Consider the following 27599-nt stretch of genomic DNA (forward strand, 5'->3'; position numbering starts at 1 on the left):
GTTTAAAACCAAACAGCTCAATTTTCTTTTCAAATGTAATATTTTATGTTATTCCTAGCTTTGTTTATTTTAGCAAAGATTATGCCAGTTACATCAATTTCAGCAGTTGCTGGGGGAAGAACTGTAGCAAATCTATTTAACTTTAAACTATTTAACAGCTTCTTCAGACATTCAACTCCTGTTCGTCTGTACTGTAGCTGCATTCTGCTATTTTGTAAGTTTGTTTTATTTTCACTAAAGGCTCATTTTTCAAATCAGGCCTTTAGATTTGCTCATGAACTCTGGACTACAATGTGTCAGAGAAATCATTTAGTCTCTCACTGCTGCTCTATTACTTGTGTTTAAGATGTGAATCGTTCACTGCCCTGCACTAAATCCTGTAAGAAATCATATTGAGGAAAACTGGGCCAGATAAATGTTTCCAATCTTGACTCTCTGCCGGAGGTGTGTGTGTCTATTAGAGCAGAGACACATGAACCAGGCTTCACTCTTCATGGTCTGTGTTCACTTTATTTCATAAAAAATCCAATCATCATCAAGTAAAATCCCCCCAAACTGTTGTTTTTTTGTTATTTTTATTTGAAATTTTCTTTAATTGTTTCCGATTCCTTTTCTACATTTATCTCAAACAAACATGAGCTGTTGCATAATTGTACCTCAATTTAAAAAGGATCTTGTACAGGTCCAGCAGTACCTGGGTAACTGAACTAAGTTACAGCCGTTTGTGATCGATCCAGACTGGGACTGGACTCATAGGTGGGTATGACTCAGTGGGGCCAACATGTGGATCCCTCCATTGCTGAGGGTTGAAGGGGGACCGATTTGACATTTGACCTCTGATCGTGTTCTTTCTAATTTCTCTGTGCTTCTAGTGACTGTGGGTCATGGTCCTGCTGGAGCGACTCTGCACCACCTTCTGAAAAAGGTCGTCTGAAACAGAAACCAGAGTTAAGAACCAACTTTCCTTCCATTAACCTGATAATAGTTACAGTATATTATTCTGATGGGACTGTCCTGTTTTATACACTGACCGTCTCTGAAGCTCCTGGGGTCCAACTGAAAGAAACAAACAGGAAAATGTCAATCACACATTTTCCTTTAACTCTGATATTAACAAAGCTCAGGATCAGGAGAAATGTTTTGGTGCTTTGAGTTAAATTTTAACCAAAAATCTAGCTGAACTGGGGAACCCGGTTTCCGGTCTTTATGGGTTTATGTCTCACCCTGTAGGACGAGGCCGATGTAAGCGAAGCTGCGGGTCCATCGTTTTGTTCTCTGTCCACCTTTGCAGCTGAAGAGACACAAGGACAAATGTTCATCCTCTTTGCCTTCTGTTACTTGTTTATTCAGTGGGACCAGGCGGCTGGACCTCGGTGTGGGCTAATCCCGGACCGTATCTGATGCTTTAATGCAGGACTCACGCAGAGGTGTGATTATGCTATCGATGGCGTGGGCAACTCCGTTTGTAGCCATCAGATCTGCATCCGCCACCGGGACCTTGTTGACGTAGATTGTATAATTCCTCTGAAACAGAGACAACAGTTGGCACCAAGCTGTATTTAAACAAAGTTTAAAGAAAAGTAGCCGACTGACCACACCGAGCTCCAGCTTCTCTCCCTCCAGAGTTTTGAGTCGGGTGTGAGATCCGACCCCTCCGCTGACCAACAACCCCTCCCCCAGGTGATACTTGAGTAGAGCTGTCAGGACCCTACGATCACCTGGGACACAGAAGATGAGGTTCAGCTTGCTGATGCTTCTTCATGCTCTTTGAGATGATATGAGAATGTGATCAAATGGAATGAGGATGAAGGTAGAGCTGGTTCAGAGACCTGAGCAGCTCTGAACATTAACTGAGGATATGTTGTACACTGAAACGAGTAAATGCAGAAGAGAACCGCTTTAAGCTGGTTTTCATCTCACACGTGGTGTCTCGGCACCACGTGTGAGATGTTCTGCTGCTGGCACCGGTCCAGTGCCTCTGTCTGCTCTCGTGTCTTTATTAGGAGAGAGCAGCTGTCCTCACGTCAGCAGCGTCAGCTCCGTTTATATAAAAACTTGTTCAGCTGAGTCACATAAACATAAACGTTCGGACCAAAGAAGGAGCAGAACCGCTGAGCCCATCGATTTGATTAAAGTAGAGGCCGAGCACCAGAAGCTTTGTCAGATAGAACTCCTCTCGTTCTGTAGTTCTACCCACCCATCAGTTCAGGGGCTGAGCTGAAGGCGTCGTTGGTGGGAGCAAAGAAGGTGAAGGCTCCCTGCTTGTTTAGCAGCTCTGTCATCCCTGCAGCCTGGATGGCACCGACCAGGACACTGCAAACACAGAAGGCTGTTGGTTAGGTTGCGTTGGCTGCAGCAGTAACTGCTTGTTGCTCTGACCGCGTTTAAACCATTCTTACCTGAAGCGCTCGTCTGCCTTCAACACGTCCATGATGGTTCCTGTTGGGGGGGTCAGGACTTTGTTCACGGTAAAGAGTGAGGAGAAGCGTCCGGTTTTGTCGTGAGCTGCGATGCAGGCATTCTCGATGCACAGGTTCTACAAACACAAGGAGGAATAGAGCAGACACGATGAAGTACGTGAGCAATGACATACCTTCATCCTGAAGCACTGATGTGGAGCTGCAACCGACTGTGTGGAGAACAGGTCACTAACATTCCTGTAAACAAAGACTCGCAGTCTGATTCCTCCCAGAGTCTCCAGCTCCTGTCCATGGTACAGAGATTTGGAGGACATCTGTTCCTTTAACACGTGGTTCTTCATCAGCCTCCTCAGCTCAGGGGTCATTGTGAGGCTGCCTGTTACAAACATAGACGGGTGAAGTAAAGGTCCAACTTAAAGTGAATCACCACACTGATGGCACACTACCTTTGAAGGCGCTGTCCAGAGGTGCTAGCAGTGTTAGAGCCTCGGTTCCTGTGAGCTGTGGACTCAAACCAGCCTCAACAAACAGCCTAGTTGCTGTTGCAACAGAAGAACCTTCAGCCAACTCCAGCAGAGTTTTAGCTGCAAACAGACCAGAGCCCAGTCACTGATTCAAATCATCCCTTGAGACACTGGCTGAAATCCTATACTATGATACAGACTCAGTGGCTCCAAGTAAAGAGTAAAAAGCCCAGTCTGCTGAGACATTAAGGTCTGTGCTAAGGTTTCATCACTCATTCAGAACTAGTTCAAACACGTATGAAGCTACTGAATTATTCTTAGTTGGTGTTGGAGTTGATGTCCAGGCAGAGGGAGCTCTGGGGACAATTGGCCCTAGTCAATGTGACTGATGATGGGTTTGATCATTTTAATCATTAAATAGAATTAATGTGATGAGTGAGGAGAATACAGCATATGAAGATGGCCCAGTATTTACTTCATCTGTCACTTCACTAATTTTGAAATAGTAGTTACATACTCCGTAAATGTGCAGAAGCACCATGCTGGTACCTGAGTCAGGGACGAGCAGCTCGTTAATGTAATGGATGACTCCGTTGGTTCCAAGCTGGTCTTTTTTGGTGACAATGGCCTTTCCATTCAAAGTCATTTGGTCCCCGTCACAGCCAACCTCCAGCACGGTGCCCTGAAGAGTCTCCATTGGACTCCCTGACACAATAGACTCTGCGCACCACATCTGCTTCACGATGTGGTAGTTCAGCAAGTCTGGGGTGATAGAGGTTTATAGTGTAAACAACTGTTCAGTTACAAAGTAGACTGAAGGGTCTTCTGTTCAGCACCTCTTAGAGCTACAGGGTCTCCCAGGATCCTGTTCAGGGTCTCCTGAGGAATCTTGTCGAAGGCCTCGTTTGTAGGCGCGAAGACAGTGTATTGACCCTCGTTCTCCAGTATTGTAGTCAGACCTGCAGCAGCGATGGCCGTCTGAAACACAGAGAAACTTAGCGGAGGATGCATAACCTGTAACATATCCGTAAATGGACTCGTGCCCTCACACGCAACGTCTCCAGGTTGTCGTCAATATCAATGATTGTTTGCACATTGTTGGAGACGGCTGTAATGACGCGGTCGACAACGTGCACAATGCCGTTGGTCGCATGTTGGTCGGGTTTGATCAGACGAGCACAGTTCACTGTCACCACCTGTGGACGTGAGTAAGAGGAGGGTTAAGGTTAAGTGGTGGGAGAGTGATGACGTGAAGGGAGTCCTCTAATGTGTGGTTGTGTCTGTGGATACGACTGACTCCGTTATTATAATGGTGGATGTGAACTGGGAAATCCTGGTACATGGAGGAGAAGGAGGATCCATGCCTCAGATCTTCAGATGTCAGTCGGCGGTTCACCATGTGGTAATGAAGAGCGTTCAGCAGTTCAATGTTCACATTGCTCACCAGAGCATCCAGGATCTCCTACAACATGGCAACAGACTTAGCAACAACCAGTCCTGTTCCAAAGCCGTTTACATGAGCATGTGCTACTCACTGCAGGCAGCGCTGCCCAGGCCTGGTTACTTGGAGCGAAGAACGTGAAGCTTCCTGGACCCTCAATCTCATTCCTTAGTTGGGCTCGGTCGGAGTAAACCTGAGTGGTGGAGGCTCCGACCACACCCAGAGTGTTGTAGATATTCACAAGAGGCAGAGCTGCGACGACAAAAAAGGCTCAGGCACAATATGCTGTGCACCCGTTCAACCAGTGTTGTTATAACCTATTGTATAGTGTGATGGCTCCTTCGTGCACTAAGGCACTCTAAGTTGGTACCTCCCATCAGATCCTCTTCAAGATTCAAAAACTTTATTAATCCCAGAGGAAATCTATTTTGCACACTTTGATCACTGTCACATTTGGAGGTCCATACAAGAAGGTATAGATATGAATGCGAACACATCTACACACACTCAAAACTAATTTCTAGCTAAGGTTTTACTATACATGTTTTACATACATACATACATCGCCTGGATGAAGATCAACCCTTACAAAGAGAGGAGGAATTGTACAGGTGCAACGTGGTCCTCATCTGTCCACCTTTTAACAGTTTTAATGGTGGCAGACAGCCTTTGAACCTGAGGTGTGTATTATGGCAGCAGATGAATCAAATTGTGATCCAGAGGGGGGAGGGCAGTGGAAGAGTAGGCCTTCTTAATATTAGCATACATCACTTCACATCTCTGGTAGGACAGCTCACGAACTGGATGAATAGAGGAAGTGACTTGGCAAGGCCGGTCTGATTAAATTGTCCGGAGATCATAAAGAAAGCATCATGATGGCTGGACTGCAGGCTGGAGACAACCGTCTGTATGACGTCACATGTTGTGGCAGCGTTCGCGGAGGGGGGTGGCCAGACTATCACTCTTTTCTCCACATTTATCATCCTGGGGGTTTGGTTTGACCGACATTTGACTTGACCTGTGTAAAACATCATTTTACCTTCCAGGAAATATCTCCAAACCCGGCCCCCTCCTAACCCTCCCAGATGCAGAAAAACTTGTTCATGCCTTTATATCATCAAGGCTGGACTAGTGTAATGGACTTTTTGTTGGGCAGCACCATATCTGCAAGAGCTGATCACTGTACAGCTTTTCAACCACACCCATACTTCATCAGGAAACATGCTCCTTAAAGTCACATTCACCAGGCTCCGTACCATGGGGGACCGAGTCTTTTCTCTGGAACCACCTTCCTTTCAATTTGAGTGACAGAGCCTGAACTATTTTAAAGCCAACCTGAACCAACTCTTTTTCACATGCACCTTCTCCTTTATGCATTTTGCTAATTAGTCCGATCTTTCCCTAGAACATGGCCCAACATCAGGTCCAGGCCCAGACAAACTCCTTTAAGAATAAGAATAAGAATAAGAAAACCTTTAATAGTCCCGCAGTGGGGAAATTACCTCTCACAACAGCAGAACAGATGAGCAAGAATACAGGTACAGAACAGTTTGTGTTGGCACAGTACAAAGCAGTACAGTACAGTTAGAGTGAGTATGAGGTCATTGCAGGGTTATTGCACAGTAATGGGTATAAGATTTGTACCAGTAACAATATACATGATTGTTCACAGATTTACACAAATATTGTGCAGAGCAGGTTGCTATATAAACCACTGATGCAGTGGGTGAGTGACTGTGGTGGGATGTGGTCAACAGTTCTGATTGTACAGTCTGACAGCAGCAGGTAGGAAGGATCTACGATATCTCTCCTTCACACAGCGAGGGTGGATCTGCTACTGAAGCTGCTCTCCAGAGCAGACAGTGAGTCCTCCAGTGGGTGAGAGACCTGGTCCATGATGGATGTCAGTTTAGCCAGGACCCTTCTCTCTCCCACCTCCTGCACCGTGTCCAGAGTGCAGCCCAGGACAGAGCTGGACTTCTTGATGATCCTGTCCAGTCTCTTCCTGTCCCTCACTGTGATGCTGCTTCAGCAGACCACACCGTACAGGATGGCTGATGCCACCACAGAGTCATAGAAGGTCTTCAGGAGTGGCCCCTTCACTCCAAAAGACCGCAGTCTCCTCAGCAGGTAGAGTCTGCTCTGACCCTTCCTGTACAGTGCATCCGTGTTATGAGTCCAGTCCAGTTTATTGTTCAGATGCACTCCCAGGTACTTGTAAGAGTCCACTCTCTCAATGTCCCTTCCCTGGATGTGCATCGGTGGTATGACAGCAGGCTGCTGTCTGCGGAAATCCACCACCATCTCCTTTGTTTTCCCTGCATTGATCAGGAGGTGGTTCCGCTGGCACCAGTCCACAAAGTTCTGAGTGAGTCCTCTGTACTCTGCATCGTCATCATCGGTGATCAGTCCGACGATCGCAGAGTCATCAGAGAACTTCTGCAGAACACAGCTGTCCGTGTTGTGTCTGAAGTCTGACGTGTAGAGGGTGAAAAGGAAGGGGGCCAGTACAGTCCCCTGTGGGGCCCCCACACTGCAGGTCAGAGTGTCAGACACACAGTCCCTGGCTCTCACAAACTGAGGCCTGTTTGTGAGATAGTCCATAATCCACTCCGTCAGATGAAGGTCCACACCAGCCTCCTCCAGTTTGTGTTTCAGAAGCATCGGCTGGATGGTGTTGAAGGCACTGGAGAAGTCAAAGAACATGATCCTCACAGTGCTGCCGGGCTTCTCTAGGTGGGAAAGGGCTCGATGTAGGAGGAAGATGACGGCGTCGTCTACTCCTATGCCTTGTCGGTAGGCGAACTGCAGCGGGTCCAGGTAGGTTCCCACTGCAGAGCGGAGGTGACCCAGGACCAGTCTCTCCAGTGTCTTCATCAGGTGTGATGTCAGAGCCACTGGTCTGAAGCTGCTGGGGTCTTTGGCGTGCGGTGTCTTGGGCACTGGTACAACGCAGGAGGTCTTCCAGAGCTGTGGTACCACCCTCGGCTTGAGGCTCAGGTTGAAGACATGCTCCATAACTCCACACAGATCGCCTGCACAGGACTTAAGGAGTCTGGAGCTGATGCCGTCTGGTCCAGCTGCTTTTCTGGCCTTGATCTTCCTGAGCTCACTTCTCACCTGGGTGCTGGAGAAGGATAGGGGTTGAGGGAGTGTCTCAGTGTGGTGTGAAGTGAGGGGTTGAGGAAGTGACTCAGTGTGGTGTGAAGTGAGGGGGTGTTGTTGGGATGAGTCGCCAGTCGTCAGGGCTGAGGGTAGAGGGCTTTGTGTAAAGGTGTGAAGGGCTGTGGGGGCTGGTAATCCAGTGGTATGAGGTGACAAGAGGTTCGGAGGCAGCTGCTGGGAGGTGTGAGTGGGTGCTTGGTCAAACCTATTAAAGTGTGAGTTCAGCTCGTTGACCCAGCTCAGGTCCCCCTCAGCCTGTGGGTGTGGAGCTTGAAGCCTGAGATGGTTTTCAGGCTCCTCCACACCTCACTGACATTGTTCTGCTGCAGCTGCTCCTCCATCTTCCTCCTGTAGCTGGACTTCCCCTCACGGATTTTCCTCCTCAGCTCCTTCTGCACCCTCCTCAGCTCCTCCCTGTCCCCTGATTTAAATGCTCTCTTCTTCTCCTTTAGCAGAGCTTTAATATCAGAGGTGACCCATGGCTTGCTGTTGGTGAAACACCGAACCCGCCTGGTGGGAACAGTGTTTTCACAGCAGAAGTTTATGTAGTCCGTTACACAGTCTGTTATTGCGTTAATGTCCTCCCCATGTGGGTCGCAGAGCTCCGTCCACACAGTGGTGTTAAAACAGTCCCTGAGAGCCTCCTCACTCTCAGCTGTCCACCTCTTCACTGTGCGGGGCACCACCGGCTGCCTGTGTACAACAGGTTTATACACAGGCAGGAGATGCAGGATGTTGTGGTCAGCTCTGCCCAGCGGTGGGAGGGAGGATGCAGTGTAGGCCTCTTTGGTGTTGGCATAGAATAAGTCCAGTGTTTTATTGTCTCTGGTGGGGCAGGTCACATACTGGGTGTATGTAGGCAGAGCAGCTGAAGGAGGTGCATGGTTAAAGTCCCCAGAGATCAGGAAGAGGGCCTGTGGGTGCTGTGTTTGCAGCCTGCTGGTGACTGAGAGCAGGGTCTCAGAAGCTGTGTCAGCGTTAGCGGAGGGTGGGACGTACACAGCAATTATTATAACGTGTGTGAACTCCCGTGGCAGGTAGAATGGCCTCATGCCCACCGCTAACAGCTCAATGTCTCTGTTACACAGCTTCATTTTGACAGTGCAATGTCGTGGCATACACCACCTGATGTTCACAAACACAGCCAGACCCCCTCCCTTCCTCTTACCGCTGTTCTCCGTTCTGTCCGCACGTAGCAGATGAAAATTGTCCAGTGCGACAGTCGAGTCCGGGATGAGTGACGTCAGCCAGGTCTCCGTGAACAGCAGGACGCTGCTCGTTCTATACTCCGGCTGGTACCGTGTGAGCGCCGCGAGCTCGTCGATCTTGTTGGGGAGAGATCTCACGTTCCCCATGATAACGGAGGGGACAGCGGGCCTGAAGCGTCTCGTTTTCTCCCGTCGTAGTTTTCCAGCGCGGCGCCCACGTCGGGACTTCACCAGCACCTCAGCGGTGATCTCGTGTCTGTCTCTGGGCAGAACTACGGCGCTGCGCAGCGCGATCAGCTGCTCCGCGGTGTAAACAATGCGCGCTCTGACCCCGACGCACATCGTAGCTTTAAAAACAGCGTTTGTACTGCGCCAAACTTAGAAAAAACTATATAAAAGCTGTGTACAGGTTGTGTACACTAATGTTACTAACAACACACTAGAAAGGTAAACTTAAATAAGTGAAGAAAGTAATAAATAGAAGTAAGAGGACAGGAGCTGTTGTGACCAGCAGCTCGACCGGCGCCGGAGGAAAAAAAAAAAAAAAAGGACATTTACAGACAAACTCAGGTCCAGTGTTCTTTTTTGTACTGCCTGAGAAAGGATAATATTTGATATTCTGTTTTTCCTGGAAAGTGTTTTATCAGGCTTGAAACCTTCCTTTTTGATAAAGCTTATAGTTCGAAATGGTTCAGGTCACTGGCAATGATTGTTAGTCACAGGAACCATCTCTTTGTTAAGCTGCAATAGACATAGATTGCTGGGGGACTTAATTTATACACCGAGCTCCTCTGTTTACTTCTATCTCTTCTATCCAATAACTTCCCATCATTGTTCCGTGTTTAAAGGAAAACTTCACAGATTTTCAATGAGGCTTGACCAAAAAAATGTGTGGTAGTATTTAAGAATGAAGGGACAATCCGTACCCTCCAGATTATTTATGCAGAGAAATGATCATTTATGCCTTAAGACTTTTTGCCACACTACAGCTAGTGCTTCCTGGTTTCCTCTGTACAGCACTAATATTCAATGGCCGGAGGTCCTGCTGTAGATTATTTAGAAGACAGCAAGTTCTTCAGCACAGTCTGATATTCGTTGTTTATTGTATGGGCCAGAGTACAGCGCAGAGTTACGCCATATGAAGGAGGACGAGGCTGCCCATGAGGAACGGCCCATTCTCTGCGCTGAAAGAAGCACAACTAAATCTACTGTAACAGACAAATGTTGGGACATTGCTTTACATTTTTAACAATATGTTATATTTGAGTGTGTATAAATGAAGACATTTTTTCTAAATCGTTCAGCAGCTTTTTATTTTGAATCAAAGCAGACAATTCTTAAAAAGACACAGATTCCTCATTTAGTAAAAACCCTCTTCTTTTCCTTATCTGCTGTTAGTGGCTGGAAAAACAAGACAGTTGTCCTTTCCCCAGTCTCGCAACTGGGTGATATTACCTAGAAAAGGATGAAATAAATTATTGAATTAGTATTACAGTTGCTGCCAGCCAGGCTAATGCACAGGCTAATGTTAACAACTTAAGCTAGCGCTACTTCAGACAGTCTGATACTCCATAAACAGCAGCTCGTATCTTTACTCAAACTTCACAGCGCAATTTAAATCAATAAAATTTTAATTTATTACTTACTCTGAGCTCATTTGCCCATTCTGTCCTGGCTGGTTTGTTTCTGGTATGTTCTGCAGCAGAGAGATGCTCGTTGCCGGCTCTGGGCTCCCTGCTGCGGGTGCTGGTTTCTTACCGGCAGCCTCGTCCTCTTCCAAATGATTCTGGCTCACACAACTTACCACAAATATCAGACTGTGCTGAAGTAATTGCTGTTTTCTACATAAACAGGGCATCTGGCCATTTAATATTAGTGCTGTAAGTGTATGTATGTAAGGTAAAACAATGGCGGACAGAGCAGTTTCGCTCAATTTGGGTGTCTCTTGATTCCTAAATATTAATAGGAATGATTATAAACCCTTCTGTCTTTTCCTTATACTAGTCTTGTCTCCTTCTCTCCAGTAGTTGTGCTTCTCCCTCTCTCTCTCTACCCCACTCTCTCCTCACCTACAGGTATCATCGGACTCAGAGCAATGTGTCTGTGATGGGCAGCTGTGGATCCAACCATCCCGATGGTGTCCAGTCTCTGGTCCAACCATCCTGTCTGTGTCCAGTCCAGTCTCTGGTCCAACCATCCTGTCTGTGTCCAGTCCCTGGTTCAACCATGCTGTCTGTGTCCAGTCCCTTTTCCAACCATCCTGTCTGTGTCCAGTCCCTTTTCCAACCATCCTGCTTGTTTCCAGTCCCTGGTCCAACCATCCTGCCTGTGTCCTGTCCCTGGTCCAACCATCCTGCTTGTTTCCAGTCTCTGGTCCAACCATCCCGTCTGTGTCCAGTCCCTTTTCCAACCATCCTGTCTGTGTCCAGTCCCTTTTCCAACCATCCTGCCTGTGTCCAGTCCCTGGTCCAACCATCCTGCCTGTGTCCAGTCCCTGGTCCAACCATCCTGTCTGTGCTCTCTGCTTGTTGTTGTTGCTGTGCTTTCCTCTCTCTCTTTCCTCACCCCGACTGGTCAAGGCAAATGGCCTGCTGGAGGTTTCTTCCTCATTAGAAAAAAAGTGTTTCCTACACTGTTGCTGTCAAATTGTAATAATTACAGTTAAAGCTGTGGGATTTACTGGGTTTAGTCATGTAGGGTCTCAAAGCTTACTTTTTAAAGTGGATTAACTATGTTGTGATTTCGCACTATATAAATAAAATTGAATTGAATTGATTGAAATTGCTTGTTCCTAACTGCTCCAGGTTTAATAAATAAGATAAGGTAAGATAAGAAAAACCTTTAATAGTCCCCCAGTGGGGAAACACAGTTTGTGTTGGCACAGTAAAAAGCAGTACAGTACAGTTGGAGTGAGTATGAGGTCATTGCAGGGTTATTGCACAGTAATGAGTATAATCCACATTGGATTAATGTTCTAGTCTGTCAACAATACGGTAACCTTCAGCACTGGATTGATTTTCATCATCATCACCACCATCACATAGACATGGTTTCTTAACACAAAACTAGTATCAGGGAAAATCAGTTTTATAAACATGTTTTCAGTTAAATCACAGGTCAACTCGTTGTACTGCGTTTATATGAGGGGTCAAAGGTCATACCAGCAGGACAGCCCTTCTCTCCTGGAATCCTCTCATAACCCGGACAGCACTCGTAGGTGATCACCCTGCAGAAAAGCACATGAAACTTTCAGCTCCCATTCAGCTCACAGTTTAATATTCCTGCTGTAAGAAACCATCATTCCTGTCTTTGAATATTGATGCTCATTAAGTAGTATGTGCATAATGGCTCATTCTGGTGTTTGTCGTCACATCTCTGTACAAATGACAAAACAACGTGACCGGTGCTGAACCAGGAACTAGACCAGGCTCTATGAGACCAGACTGGGGTCCATGAGGCCAGACTGGGGTCCATGAGGCCAGACTGGGGTCCATGAGGCCAGACTGGGGTCTGTGAGACCACACCAAGCACCAATAATAGACAGAAGGTTGTATAACCAGACTGGGGTGTGTGAGACCAGATTGGATTGGATTGGTGCTTTTATTTTAAAAGGACTTAGAGGAAATGTGTGAGGGTAATTTAGTAACTGTCAATTAGTCTTTAAATAGTCATAATTAACCATTCAAAAGTAAAACCGGTGCAGTTAAAGCTAATAAATTGCATTGGTGTATTTATTTTGAAAGGATTTAGGGGACACATGTGTGGGTAATTACTAAACTGTTAATCAATCTTTAAATAGTCATAATTACCCAACCAAAAGCAGAAATATTGTTATTAAAGGTAATTATTTGGCTTGGTGCTTTTATTTTGAAAAGACTTAGAGGAAGTGTGTGCTTCATTACTACACAATCCAATAGTGTAGTTGACTAATCAGTAATTAGCATGGAACTGCTGTGTACACTGAGCATCAGGAGTTAGACCTGTCAAATCTGCAGCTGCGCTGTCGCCATGGAGACGAAAGGCGGGAAAATCAGGCTCACTCTGCTCTGTGAAGGCAAAGTTTCACCCCTTATAAATAGGTTTGTTCCAGCTAAAACACAATAGTTATGACAAAAATAACTTAATTTTATGAATCCCAAGTCTTTAATGAGCAACTGGTGTGAATTTTATGTTTGAGGACTAAAGACTGTGGCCACAATCGCAATTTCAACATGTGTATCATTCTGCGTTTCTCCCAAACGTCTGCCGAAAATGATCATTAGAGTCTATTGGGGAAAATCAGGATCTCGCTGCGCTTTGAGGCCGATAGCGACTAAAGTGAAAACTATAGAAGCTATGATGACGCTGATTTACATGGATAAAGTTGAAAGGATATGGAGGAAATGTGTGCCTAATTACTAAACTGTAAAATAGTATCATGAAGTTTTAATAATAAACCATTTGAAAGCAGAAATATTGCTATATCTCTTTAGTATAATGAAACATTTATAACATAGCTGAAAGTTGCTGATGCTTTAGAAATATAACTCAATTTAGTTATTTAGAGTTATATATGAGAGAGGGAGTCAGGGTATTTATCATACTGTAAAAAAATTTGTTTGATTTCAATAAAAATTATAAAATGTTTTGCACATTACTACAGTTCTGTAAATCCTTCTTCTGAATTTGGTTAAAAAACTTGTTCTAGTCAGGTTTCAAACCAGGATCTCCTGTATCAGAGTCATGTTCTTTACCCACTCAATTTCTTCTTTAAAATTTTTTTATCTATAATGTAGCTGACCATTGGTAATACATTAAGCATATAACTCAATGTATCTGGGAAATGTATATATTTATATAATAATGTGATTGTATATACATGCCTCAGACGGAAATCAAACCCAGATCCCCCACTCCAGAGTCAAGAAGAATGGTCACTCTTTCTCACACCAGTTTCTGTTAGGGTGCCAGAAGTACTTACTATTAATACTACTTAATACAAGTATAGCTAAATATACCTACTGTATATAAGAAAGATCAGGTAGTTTAAATGTGAACACCTGCTCTGATCAGGAATGGACAGTGTAATGAACTCATCAGTTATATGCATAGAGCTGCTGTAGACACTAAGCAGTAGAGAGTTTGAGCAGCAGAGTTTGACCTGTCAAACTGCTACTGCGCTCAATCACCGATCTACTGCAGCTGCGCCGTTGTATTTGAGACAGTGCTCTAAAGGCAGGAACCTCCACAGCTCATCTCAATCAGTTGCGCTGACTTGCTCCTCTCCTCAACAGGCTTGTTACAGCAAAACCATAATGGTTATCACAAAAATAACATATAATAGTATATTATAGTTCTTCCCTCTGCGCGTAACTGGTCCTGCATACCTGAAGCTACAGAAACCATTCAAATATCAAAATATTCAGCTTTTTAAGGGGACGTGGGCTATTATTTTCCATATTCATAGCATATTTTTTTAAATAGTAAGCTTTTTTAAACTGTTTTTGCTCCATTGAAATGAATGGAGAAAGCCTTTCAAATCCGCATCAGCTTTGTCTACTTTCAGCTTTAACTACTTCAGCATACTTTAAGCTACAGACACTACATACTACGAAACAATCTTCATCTATTCAACTATTAATATGTTGTTCAGTTTTTTAATATTTTTAAGATAAGATAGTTCTTTATTCGTCCCACAATGGGGAAATTTCCACGTTGCAGCAGCAGTACAAAACAAGAGCAGGATCAAAATTACGTAGAATTTAAAGTAAAATTAAGATGTATATTAAGACATATATATATATATATATACACACATGCATACTGAAGTGATGGGTAATTGCACTATGGATTGACTGGATATTGCACAGGGTAAAAGTTTGCCCAAACATTTGGATGGCAACTACAGTATAAGGTGACAATTGTAGCAACAATTCCAATTATCAGTGATTTACTGGGAGCAGCTTAGGTTGTAAAGTCTTACAGCAGCAGGTAGAAACGACCTACGGTGTCGATCCTTTAGACACTTAGGATGTATCAGTCTGTCACTGAAGGAGCTGCATAGTGATGACACCGTTACATATAGTGGGTGGGCATCATTCTTCATCATGGATGATAGCTTAGCTACCATCCTCCTTTCTCCCACCTCCTGCACTGAATCAAGAGGCAACCCCAGAACGGAGCTGGCCTTCCTGACCAGCTTCTCCAGTCGCTTCCTGTCTGCTGCGGAGATGCTGCTGCACCAGCAGACCACTCCATAATAGATGGCTGACGCCACAACAGAGTCATAAAAGGTCTTTAGGACTGGTCCCTGGACTCCAAATAACCTCAGTCTCCTTAACAGATAGGGTCTGCTCTGTCCTTTTTCATACAGTGCGTCTGTATTGTGTGACCAGTCCAGTTTATTGTTGAGGTGATCACCCAAGTACTTGTAAGAGTCCACTCTCTTAATGTCCCTTTCCTGGATGTTCACCGTTGTAAGTGCAGAGTGTATGTGCCTACGAAAGTCTACCACCAGCTCCTTGGTTTTCCCTGCATTAATCTGGAGGTAGTTCCGCTGGCACCAGTCCACAAAGGCCTAAAACCTTCCTTTTTGATAAAGCTTATAGTTAGAGATGGTTCAGGTCACTGGCAATGATTGTTAGTCACAGGAACCATCTCTTAGTTAAGCTGCAATAGACATAGACTGCTGGGGGACTTAATTTATACACTGAGCTCCTCTGTTTCCTTCTACCTCCTCTGTCCAATAACCTCCCATCATTGTCCCATGTTTAACTAACCTTGTCTCTTTCTCTCCAGTAGTTGTGCTTCTCTCCTCTCTCTCTCCTCTCTCTCCCCCCCCCCCCCACTCTCTCTCCCTCTCTGTCCTCACCTACAGGTATCATTGGACTCAAAGTTTGGTGTCTGTGATGGGCAGCTGCGGATCCAACCATTCTGCCTGCATCCAGTCCCTGGTCCTACCATCCTGCCTGTGCTCTGTTGTTGCTTGTTGCTGTTGTTGTGCTTTTCTCTCTCTCTATCCTCTCACCCCAACCGGTCGAGGCAGATGGCCGCCCACATCCAGTCTGGTTCTGCTGGAGGTTTCTTCCTCGTTAGAGAGGGAGTTTTTCCTCTCCACTGTTGCTGTCAATTAAATGCTTGCTGTATGTGGGATTTGTTGGGTTTAGTTGAGTGAGGTTTTAAACCTTACTTTGTAAAGTGCCTTGAAATAACTTTGTTGTGATTTGGCGCTATATAAATAAAATTGAATTGAATTGAATTGAATGTTATTTTATTCATATTTCCAGTAGTATTAGATTAATAAATATCACCGCAATATCAGAGGGATGTTATACAGTACCTCTAAACAATAAAATAAAATTTTATTTCTATAGTGCCAATTCATAACAAAGTTACCTCAAGGCACTTTACAGGGTAACGTTAAAGACCTTACACAACTAAACCCAACAATTCCCACATGCAGCAAACTCATCTCAGCTTTATTTATAAAGCCCTCTAAAATAGCCTTGGTTGACTAAAGTGCTGTACATGGTGAGACAATTAGAACAATACTTAACACAATAAATAAAAACAACAATAAATACAAAAGAATAAAACAGTGGAGTATAACAGGAACAGGGTCTCATGCAAAGTTCAAAGCCAGAGAATACAGTAAAAATGGGTCTTTAAGTAGGACTTAAAATGGACAATGAAGGTGCCTGCCTAATGTGCAGTGATAGGGCATTCCATAATTTAGTCCCCTCTGTGTTACGAACTCCCTCCATACGGTTCCGAACTGCCGGGGCTTGACAGGACCCCATTATAAACTCCCCCCATCGGTTCCGAACCGCCGGGACTTGACAGGGAACTGGGGGCAGGAGAGAAGATGCAGTGGAGGTGGAGGATGGAGTTAACGCCCGCTCTGAGCAGGGAGGTATGCTCTCACGGAGCCTGGAGGAAATACTGCACTACGGCTTATGTGCACACAGCACTATTCTGCGACCTTGTCATGCTACTAAAAACACTCAATTCTCTATTGAACCTTTACGCTCAATTGGCCGCATCCGCTGACTAGGTCGCAGGGGAACAGGAAAGATGGAAGACCCCAAATGCAAGACCAAAGTACACAGAAGTAAAGTAAGATATAATGGTTTATTAAAACAAACAAACTCACTGTGTGGCAGGACTAAGCTCTAAGCAAAACTAGACTAAGCAAAAATTGCTGCTACGCAGGAAAACAAAACGCTACTGCGTTAACAAACCAAAACGCTTCGTTCCTAACAGCAACATAAACTATAACCATAAAACACACCACAATCAATTGAGATAACTACACAATCCTACAGATTCGTTTCAAACAGGCAAACAACCTAAACACAGTGTCACGTCTACGGGTTACTTCCTGTTTTATTGTATTGCATTTCCGGTTTCCTGCCACTCATCATTAGTTTCAGCCTTACTTCCGTCCCTCATTAGACTCACCTGCTCCGCATCGGTAATCACCCTCAGCATTCTTAAGCACCACTAGCCCCAGAACACTTTGCCAGATCGTTGAACGCCAGACTTCACTTTCCAGCATTTAGTTACTCTGTTCGTGTGCTTTGACCCTGCTCTGTCTCTCAGGAGCTCTGACTCCTGATTCTCGCCGACTCCCTGATCTGTACTACTGCTTGGACTGCTCTGGAATAACGAATCTGACCGCCCGACTACGAGACTGCCTACTCCCTCAAGGTACCGTAAACTGCGATATTCTGTTACTGAACCTCTGCCCGCCCCTGGATCCGAACCAGCCTGCCCCACCGGTACCGAAGCCCCGTGATTGACTGTGCATGACCCGGACTGCCTGTGATTCTGAATAAACTGTTTAACCCTACGATCTGCCTGTGGTCTCTGTGCTGTGCATGTGGGTCCGAGCTCTGCCAAAACCTGACAGAACGATCTGGCCAGACATGGACCCAGCCAGCGTAGAGACCCTCCGTGCTGCGCTGCTCGCCCAGGGACAGCGACTCAGCGAGCAGGAGGAGAAGACTCATGACGCGCTGCAGGAGCTAGCGGACTGCGCTCTGCGGCAAGAGGCGGCGATGACCAACCTGGCGGAGGCGGTGAGTCGGCTGGCTCAGCACACAGTCGGCGAGGAGATGCCGATTCGGGTTCCCGTGGCCGCCGCCGCGGTGAGTGCGATCTCCGCGACTTCCGTGGTTGCCACCCCGGCACCCGACGCTCGTCTGGGAGCGCCCACACGCTTCTCGGACGCTTCAGATATTTCAGGAGATCATCCCGGCGGCTCAGAGACTGGTGAATATCCGACAGGGGAAGAGAACGACTGCCAAATACGCCATTGAGTTCCGGACCCTGGCGGCGGAGGCCGGCTGGGACGCGACGGCTCTAGGGGACGTTTTCATCCGCGGATTATCTCGCCGGGTTAAAGACTGTTTGGCGAGCCGTGATTTACCCAGCGGCTTGGATGAGCTGATAGCACTGGCTATCCGCATCGATCGTCGGCTGGCAAACAGTGAACGTGAGCACCACAACGAGGAGCGGTCGAGGGGACCGTCTCACTACCGGGGACAGAGTCCGAGGACGCCAGCCTGATGGACGCAGGGCTGGTCGATCGCATGGGCATCCACACGGCGCCATTAGCGTCACCTGTGGAGACAGCGGCGCTGGACGGTCGTAGACTGTGGAGAGTCACACATCACACTGCCCCTGTTTCCATGTCATTCGCCGACGGACATTCGGAGACAATCATGTTTTTAGTTGTGGAATCCTGTTATCACCCTATTGTTTTAGGCCACACCTGGTTGAGGAGACACAACCCCACGCTGGATTGGAGGAGTGGGGAGGTGCGCGAGTGGGACCCGGAGTGTCGGCGCACCTGCTTCCAGTCCAACCCTGAACCAGAGGCCCTGCAGAGCGGGCTGGGCATGGAAGGGGAAGAGGCGGCTGACCTTAAGGACGTCCCGGAATGCTACCATGACCTTCGCATGGTCTTCAGTAAGGTCAGAGCCACATCCCTTCCCCCGCACCGAAAACATGACTGCGCAATTAATCTGAGACCAGGTACAGTGCCACCCAAGGGCAGGCTCTTCCATCTGTCACCTAAGGAACGGGCGGCGATGAAGGAGTGCCTGGACTCAGCTCTAGCGTCTGGAATCATACGGCCATCCTCTTCCCCCGCCGGAGCAGGATTCTTTTTCGTGAGTAAAAAGGATGGATCACTGAGACCCTGCATTGACTATCGTGGCCTGAATTATATTACCATCAGGGACTCTTACCCATTACCTCTCTTGTCATCTGCCTTCAAATTACTGTCTGGTGCCACCTGTTTCACCAAGCTAGCCCTCCGCAACGCTTACCACCTGGTGCGCATTCGGGAAGGCGACGAGTGGAAAACGGCCTTCAACACACCCAACGGGCCCTACGAGTACCTCGTTATGCCGTTCGGACTCACTAACGCACCAGCGATCTTCCAGGCATTCGTCAACGAGATACTGGGGCCTATGATCAACAGTTTTGTTTTTGTATACCTAGATGACATTCTCATATTTTCTCGGTCCAAGGAGGAGCACGTCTCTCACGTGCGTCAAGTGCTCAAACGGCTGCTGGAGCACAGGCTGTTCGTGAAGACTCACGAAGTTCCACGTGGAGACCGTGGCATTTCTCGGCTTCATCGTTTCCCAGGGCCGGGTCCATCTGGAAAACGCGGGCGGTGGAGGAATGTGCCGCAGGGATGTCCAGCGGTTTCTGGGCTTCGCCAATTTTTACTGCAAATTCATCCGGCGGTTCAGCAGCATCGCGGCACCGCTACATGCCTTAACGTCTGCCAAGTCTTCGTTTCAGTGGACGACGGAGGCAGGAGCCGCTTTCCAACGGCTGAAGGAGAGCTTCACGTCCGCTCCCATTCTACACATGCCGGACCCAGGGAAGCAGTTCATCGTGGAGGTAGACGCCTCCAACACGGGAGTGGGAGCGGTTCTATCACAGCGGGACCCGGCTGGAGGTAGGCTGCACCCGTGTGCTTTTATGTCCAGGAAACTGTCCCCAGCGGAGAGAAATTACGGCATTGGGGACCGAGAGCTGCTGGCGGTCAAAGTGGCACTTGAGGAATGGAGACATTGGCTGGAGGGAGCAGAACAACCGTTCATGGTGTATACGGATCACAAGAACCTGGAGTACTTGAGGACCGCCAAGCGACTGAATTCACTCTGCCAAAACCTGACACACAGATGACAACCACAAACCTTCACAGATGACAAAAAGGACAAGACATCAGAAAGAAACAAAACTCCACATCTTCAAAACTCCTCTATTTAAACAGTTACTTAAGGTGTAGCTTTCAAGTTTACGACCGCATTTACGGCTTAACACACCAGCAACGGGTGAAACAAAAGGCATGACTTAAATACTAAATAATAGGTGGGTCAACCTAATCAACTAATTACAGGCAGGAAACAAACTCAGGTGATGACACACACAACAAACACAGGAACGCCCCTAGCGGCGTGAAGGCTGAATGCCACACTCTGAGCTTCCGCCTGGATTTTGGTACTGTCAGGAGAAACTGGTGAGCTGACCTGAGAGACCAGGAGGGCGTGTATGGGATAAGCAGCTCAGTAGAATAAGATGGGGCAAGACAATTTAATGATTTAAAAACAAATAAAAGCATTTTAAAATAAACAGGTAGCCAGTGGAGAGACGCCAGAATGGGAGTTATGTGATCGCTTTTTCGCCCTCCAACCATAAGATGAGCAGTAGCATTTTGGACCAGTTGGAGACGTGCAATGGAGGACTGGTTTACTCCAAAATACAGTGCATCCAGTAATCCAGCAGAGATGTAATGAAGGTATGGATCACTTTCAAAGTGCTGCCGTGTACCGAAAGAATTAACTTTAGCCAACTGCCTAAGGTGGAAAAAAACAGACTTTACAACCCCACTAATTTGGCGATCCAATTTAAATTCACAGCCCATTTTAAAATCCAGGTTTAAGACTGTCTGCTTCTCGAACTGAGCCAAAGGGACTAGGTCAACCTGGGATGGTTTACTGGAGCCATTTGGACTGAACACCATCACTTCAGACTTTTTATTACTGTATTAAACTTTTAAAAACTTAGGGCCATCCACTCCTTAATGTCATCAAGGCATGACAGAAGTGATTTAATACAAAAATCTTTGCTTTTCTTCAGTGGCATATAGATTTGACTCTCGTCAGCATAACAATGAAATGAAATGCCATGCTTCCTCAGAATGGAGCCCAGGGGAAGTAGATAAAGAGAAAAATGAGAGGCCCCACTCATAGCTCTGTCCACTAAATAGGACATAAACCATTTCAGGGCTGTACCATGGATGCCCCCCAGATGCTGCAGGCGAGACAATAAAATATTGTGGTCCACAGTATCAAACGCAGCAGTCAGATCTAGTAAAACAGGGATCATAAAATCACCAGTTCATCATTATCAGTTGCTAGAAGGATGTCATTAAACTCGTAGTAGTGCTGACTCTGTGCTATGAAACATTTTAAACATTTTGCTCATCTAAAAAAGATTTCAACTGCACATGAACAATTTCTTCTAAGATTTTTGAGATAAAGGGTAGCTCGGAGATAGGTCTAAAATTAGCCAGCTCAGTGTGGTGAAGACCTGGTTTCTTAAGAAGGGGCTGTATTACTGCATGTTTAATCTTTACCGGAACAACACCCGAAGTAAGACTGCTTTTTAATATAGATAAACCAACTGCTCGATACTTGGGAAAACCTCTTTAAAAAATGAGGAGGAATGGCATCTAAAGAGGAACATTTAATTGTAATTAACAGCAACAGCAGAGAGGAAACCTCCCTCTATAGTGAGAAAGAAACCTCTAGCAAAACCAGGCTAAATGTGGCCAGTTAATTTAGTTTAAGTCAAAAGTAAATGAAAGAAAACTGGAAAGGGGACTAGCAGGGTGAAGTGACAGCAAAGAATGAATAGTGAACCCAGGAAAGGCCCGAACAGACCAGATGCAGGGTTTCACAACACAAACACACAGAGTCCATGGGAGGCCGCTGGGCAGCTGCCAAAACAACTTGCAGTAATAAAATTGACCATGAAATATGAGTCATGAGCAGTTTTTCATCCATGTGGATCCGACTGAGCTGCAACAACTAATCTCACTATTCAGTAGAAAACAGCACTGAGCCAGGAATGTTCCTGCCCTTTAGAAGGCTTTGATCAGCAAATCAGCCGAATGTTGCTTTGCTTTCTGCTGCTGGATCCTAGGTCCAGGACACAACGCATGGTGCCACACATGAAGAATAGCAAGGAACAATTTGAATCATCCAGGTTTTAGCAAAATCATGGAAATATCCGTGAGGACTTTAAATGACATGCTTTGGTCCAATTTTTGCTCACTTGACAGAGAAAGATCTGGACTTGAAACATGGTTGGACATGAAGCTGCTAGAATCACGTCCACCAAGGTCTGAATGCAAATGAAGTAGGCTGAAAAAAACAAAAAAGAAAATCTAGAGAGAACAAAAATTCTGGTGAAAGGACTGAAGCCCATGGAAAACAAGTGTAATCACAACCACAACAGAAAGAGTCACTGTTTCTAAATGTAAATTCAGAGGCTTCACAGCCATGAGCCATCCTGGAGTTTTTGGACTGATCAGCACCATCTTGACTCAAAACAGACAGCAACAGCGGGGCGACACTAAGGGAAACGACACAGACACAGACATTGTTCAATGGCCACGTCAGTCGAACCTACTGAAGACGGGAGGAGCCAGGACTGGAAACCTCCACGGAGGAGAGTAATATGAGAATAATATGATCAACCCATGCTGTGTGAACTAGGAGACACCAAGGCTGAGACAGACATAGTCAAAATGGATCAAAGGATTTTCCTTTAGGAGACAGTGTGACTTGAAGTGTGAGGTGGGTCCAGCTTCAGGTTTCAGGCGGTTTACCAGGATCTGATTAAATAGCCGAGACATAGAACGCTGCAGCAGGAAACGGACGGATGGAGATCAGCTGCTGCACACACTGCTCTGATTACTGGACCAGATGGAACCTACTTGCATTTGTTATTTACATAAATAAAGATGGTGGCAAACGGAGCAAGGTCATAGTAATTCAGCTGCTGGGTCAAACCACGGCCAAAACTTTCCAGCAGAGAAAAAGTGGAAATTGGATTAAAGCGTTGGCGTTGGTCTTACTGAGGAAGAATTCAAACAGGAAACCGTTCCAAACTGATCCAGTGACCCTGAAGCACGAGAAGAAGGGTGGAGACCCTCAGATCTATGAGACAGAACCCACACACACACACGCTTCAGTTTTAGAGCTAAGTTATGTTCCCTCCGCTGACCTCTAAGCCCTGATCCACAAGAACAGGACAAAGACAGCAGTGTTCACAGTCGGCCTCAGTCTGTGGAAACACTCAGCTCCTGTCACTGGTCTGTGGGTCAGTGTTCAACACATCCACTGCCCACATGAGGTTTCACTTCCTCTGTTCTCAGAAAGCATCTGACTATGTGGTGGTGTTTCACCATCCTGGACCCACTGGATGTACGGCAGGCAGGAAGACTCAGAGACAGACAGGCAAGTAGAGAGACAGACAGAGCTAAAGAGACAGACAGACAATGTTAAAGAGACAGACAGAGAGACATTTATGCTAAATGCGTTGACATGAACTTCATGTGTTTGATGCTTCAGGCTTTATACTGTAGATTTTATTGATCGCCTTGATGCAGCTGTCAATTTCAGGTATTTTTAAAAGTTATTTATTATTAGGCTGTGTACAACAAGCTTTTAATGTGGCTGTGGTCGGGTGTTGAAAAAACCTACCCTGGACCTTAGAGAATTAGCCAACTATAGGCCAGTTTCACATTTACCCTTTATCTCCAAGATTCTTGAAAAAAATCGTAGCTAAACAATTATCTGACCACCTGAGTATGAAAATCATCCAGGCTTAGAGCTGCCTCACAGCTGGTGAGCCCGGCCTCACTAATGATGTCTGAGTGGTTCCTGTTCAGCAGTAACAGTAGAATCTCCTGCAGCAGAGCCACTCTATGGTGGCTCTAAAACGCTCCCATCAATTGTTTTACCTGAGGAACAGAGGCTAATCATCAAGCACTCTGGGTAGAACAGTGTTACTCTGGGTGGAACATTTTAAAAGTTACAGTAGGAAGTTTAGTTCAGGCATTTAGTAGCTGAGAGGAATATAAGTCCAGTAGCTCTTAGCTGTACAGACAAACACTGTCAGTATAAAGCACAAGTTATTTTAGACAAGCGCTTGTCAAACAAACAGACTCACGTAGGTTTTCCACAGATCTTGCGATGGTACCACTGTTTGCAGTTAGTGAAATATTTCCTGTCGGTTCCTTTAATCTGCAGCATGGCACAAACATTGGGTCTATAAAGAGAAGAGAGAAACAGACGCTAATAAACATGAGTAAAACCCATCCAACCTAGATTGTTCATGGTGACGATGTTATTCTGTTACAGTGCCTGACCCACGTGCCTCACCCACGTGCACGGCATCTGAGACCAGAATGTAGGTCTAACTTCAGGTTTCATTCCACAGACAGGATCCAGATACCACAATTCATACAAAACTTACAGTATGTGGCGAAGGCACAAAAAGAGCAAGCAAACTTGGTGGTCAAACAGGCAGATCTACCACACCAGACAAGACCCAAGGTGTAGACTGTGCAAAGAGGCCCCTGAGACGGTCCAGCACATAACTGCAGGGTGTAAGATGCTGGCAGGAAAAGCATACATAGAACGCCATAACCAAGTGGCTGGCATAGTATACAGGAACATCTGTGCAGAGTATGGACTGGAAACCCCAAGGTCAAAGTGGGAAACACCTCCCAAGGTGGTAGAGAACGAGCGAGCCAAGATCCTGTGGGACTTCCAGATCCAGACTGACAGAATGGTAATGGCGAACCAACCAGACATTGTGGTGGTGGATAAAGAGCAGAGGAAAGCCGTAGTGGTGGATGTGGCAATACCAAGCGATGGCAACATCAGGAAAAAGGAACATGAGAAACTAGAGAAATACCAAGGGCTCAGAGAAGAACTGGAGAAGGCTTGGAAGGTGAAGGCCACAGTGGTGCCTGTGGTGATCGGAGCACTGGGGGCAGTGACCCCCAAACTGGAGGAGTGGCTACAACAGATCCCTGGAATAACATCCGAAATTTCAGTCCAGAAAAGTGCAGTCATAGGAACCGCAAGGATACTGCGCAGAACCCTCAACCTCCCTGGCCTCTGGTAGAGGACCCGAGCTTAGAAAAACGGATGAGACCACCCGCGGAGGGTGAGAAGGAAAAGTATATATAGACTGCTGTTCACAAGTTTTACCAGGAGGAATAGGCAAAAATCCAAGTATTCACTTTACAGAGTGCATAGTTATGACTTTTTCTGTTGTTTTGTCCTATTTGTTGTTTACTTCACAATAAAAATTAAAAACATCTTCAAAGTTGTGGACATGTTTTGTACATTATATGATGCAAATCCTTAAAGAATCCATGTTATTCCATGTTGTGAGGCACCAAAACATGCGAAATGTCAAGGGGAGTGATTATTTTGCAAGGCACTGTATGTCTTCATAAACCTTAAGTCAATCATTTCAGAGGAGGTTTACAATCCTAATTAAAGTCAAGAATCAGTTATTGAATCTCCATTTTTAAACACCTTTATGACCCTCACACCCACAACATTCACATAGGATTCTGCCCCCAAAGGTCCAAGCTGTTATTGTTGTTATTATTGTTAAGGAATAAACGTTCTTATTTTAAATGGACTAGGACACAAGGTTCGGTTCATGCAGCTGCGACGCCAGAATAAAAGAACGTCACAGCTTCTCTTTCGGTTCATGTGAAGCTGTATTAGAACAATAAATAGAAACTTAACGCTCGTCAGAAGAAAGAAGTAAAAAGACGACGAATTAAAGAATGTTCAGTCCTGCTCTTTGTGCTGCCGTCGTCATTTAATTATTATTAAAGACAAGAATCCAGTCAAATAAATGAATATTTACTGACGTGGAATGAGTCAATCTAACTGTACTAGTCATCTTCAGATTGGTGCAGGAATTTGGACCGGACCTGACCTGCAGAGAACTGGACCGCCTGCATGTGATCCACTCACCCCTGCTGTCGGCCTCGGATCCGGCTGTGCTGCAGAACCGCCTGATACGGAGACCGGGCGACGCACGCGGTAAGAACCAGGGACAGCCCTAGAAGCTGAACACAGACGTTCATCTTGGGTTCTTGCTTAAAGATATCAAATCCGCTACGTTTTCTTCTCGTCCTTCTGTTCTTCTCTGGACCCCCACGACCCAGGAGCGACCCGTTTTAAGGTTTGAGGAGGGGAGGGGGCGGGACAGGACGGGAGACGTCCCTCAGTCCACGGAAATCATCACAGCAGGAAGAACTCTGCCTTCATAAATGTATGACTAATGCAGCCATTCAAAATTCTACAGATCCTTCACATATTAATGTATTAATAATAAAAGACAGCATAAAGCAGTTGTTCACTAAAAGTATGTTATGTTCACAACATAACATTAGGTATGAGGGAGATGGTCCAGGTCCAGGCAGAGACCTCTCCTTCACTGGTCTCTCAGGTGTCCGGTTTACTTCTGGACCACATGCAGGTGAGACCTCCAACGTCTCTGAAACCAGCCCACGTGTCCTCTGGTGACTTACCCCCCTTCTGGGTCCTGATGGTTTGAACAGACTCTGTCTGAGCGATGGCTCCAACACAAATGAAAGTGTTCAGCAGCTGTTTCCACTTTCAGTCCACAGAGACCTGGAGAAGTGTCAGAGTAAAAATCAGAGCTTTGCTTACACTCACTCTTTCTGTCAATGTAGAAAAATGTTTAGAAGTGTGACAAACACAGGTGTGTTCACAAACCACACATGTCTCTGTCTTGTGATTCTACAGCAGCAGCCATCTGATGTCCATGTGCCATTCTTTTTTTTTTTTAATTAACACTAAAACAGACTCTTTTCTGTTGTCGTAGCACAGAAGAACGTACTCTCGACAGGATCAGTTGTTACTAATGATGAAGCCCGAAGTGGATCACGTGTTGTTAAAACTGACAAAGGAGCTGAGCTGCATGAAAAACCCAAAGCTGGAGCTGAAAGAAACTCAAAGATGGAAACTTCCTGAATCACGGCTGCTGCCGGAGGTTTACATGTCTGTGGTGCGTGAAGGCATTTCCACTGTAAACCACAAGTTTAATCACATCAACACGATGATTCAGGATGAGGATCTCAGCCGGGGGACATGTTCCTCAGAAATTAAATCCAAACCAGACTAAACCTGTAGGGGACCAATTTGGACTGTAAGATCTTTCACATAATTCCATCATAATTCTGAGCTAGCTTGTTTGGATCCATGTTTTAAAAAAAATAATAAAACAAAAGATACAAGATGGATTGAATGTCTCAACCCAACAACAGACCAGCAGATGTGGTGGAAATTTCCCATAAAGAGGCAGATGAGAGAGTTGTCTTTTGTGTGATTTATTATAAAAAGAAAGGAAAATAAAAATAATGGGGAAACCAAATCAAAAACATGGATGTTGATCGTGCACATCAACAAACCAAAAAACAGCTGGGGAGATCAGACAGCCTTGCCATGCAGCCCAATCAGACTGCATGCACCATCTCAATCCTGTCACAGTGCGTGTGGAGATGTTTACATTCTCACACCTGCATCACTGGCGTCTGACTATCAGAGAGGAAGGAGCGCTTAGTTTCAACAGACAGAGACACAACTCCCTGGCCTTGGGTTTGGGGGCTAGAGTCCAGAGTCTATCAGAGATAACCTTTGAACAATCTAGGTCAAATGTCAAATACATTAAGAGTAAGACAAAACACAAGATATTAATTGCCGAACATAAGTCATAAATCATTTAATAACCACTTAGAATAAGGAAGAAACTATTTTTCCCATAACACAGA

At 45.8% G+C, this 27599-nt stretch overlaps 1 protein-coding gene and 1 long non-coding RNA gene across 3 annotated transcripts; one reads left to right on the forward strand and one right to left on the reverse strand.

Moving 5' to 3' along the window:
* Positions 1–490: 490 nt before the first annotated feature.
* tgfbi (transforming growth factor, beta-induced) lies at positions 491–26002 on the reverse strand. 2 transcript variants are annotated; one of them, XM_029165495.3, is made up of 17 exons: positions 25777–26000; positions 23942–24040; positions 11860–11924; positions 4420–4577; positions 4182–4346; positions 3934–4080; positions 3721–3862; positions 3434–3646; positions 2867–3004; positions 2654–2796; positions 2400–2536; positions 2198–2313; positions 1594–1718; positions 1422–1524; positions 1224–1291; positions 1032–1056; positions 491–930 (listed from the first exon to the last, which is right to left on the reverse strand). In XM_029165495.3, the coding sequence occupies exons 1-17, from the start codon at positions 25887–25889 to the stop codon at positions 869–871; spliced, it is 2019 nt and encodes a 672-aa protein (XP_029021328.1). In that variant the 5' UTR covers positions 25890–26000; the 3' UTR covers positions 491–868. The 2 variants fall into 2 exon arrangements, with proteins under 2 accessions (XP_029021328.1, XP_029021327.1); XM_029165494.3 differs by having other exon boundaries at positions 1422–1718; positions 25777–26002.
* Positions 25970–27599, forward strand: LOC114864604 (uncharacterized). The gene is made up of 3 exons (XR_003787361.3): positions 25970–26077; positions 26199–26284; positions 26659–27599. It is a non-coding gene; the product is annotated as an uncharacterized LOC114864604 (long non-coding RNA).

Source organism: Betta splendens, chromosome 10, assembly GCF_900634795.4.
Source record: "Betta splendens chromosome 10, fBetSpl5.4, whole genome shotgun sequence".
Taxonomy (NCBI): Eukaryota; Metazoa; Chordata; class Actinopteri; order Anabantiformes; family Osphronemidae; genus Betta; species Betta splendens.

Bases quoted from the DNA above. Each gene is read 5' to 3' on its own strand.
- tgfbi (XM_029165494.3), bottom strand. From the start codon at position 25,889: ATGAACGTCTGTGTTCAGCTTCTAGGGCTGTCCCTGGTTCTTACCGCG. The intron at 4,578-11,859 runs GTATGACCTTTG...TTGTCGTCGCAG, and splicing joins AGAGAAGGGCTGTCCTGCTG to CTCTGCCTCTTGTGAATATC. The intron at 2,797-2,866 runs GTAGTGTGCCAT...TGTTTGTAACAG, and splicing joins TCTGGACAGCGCCTTCAAAG to GCAGCCTCACAATGACCCCT.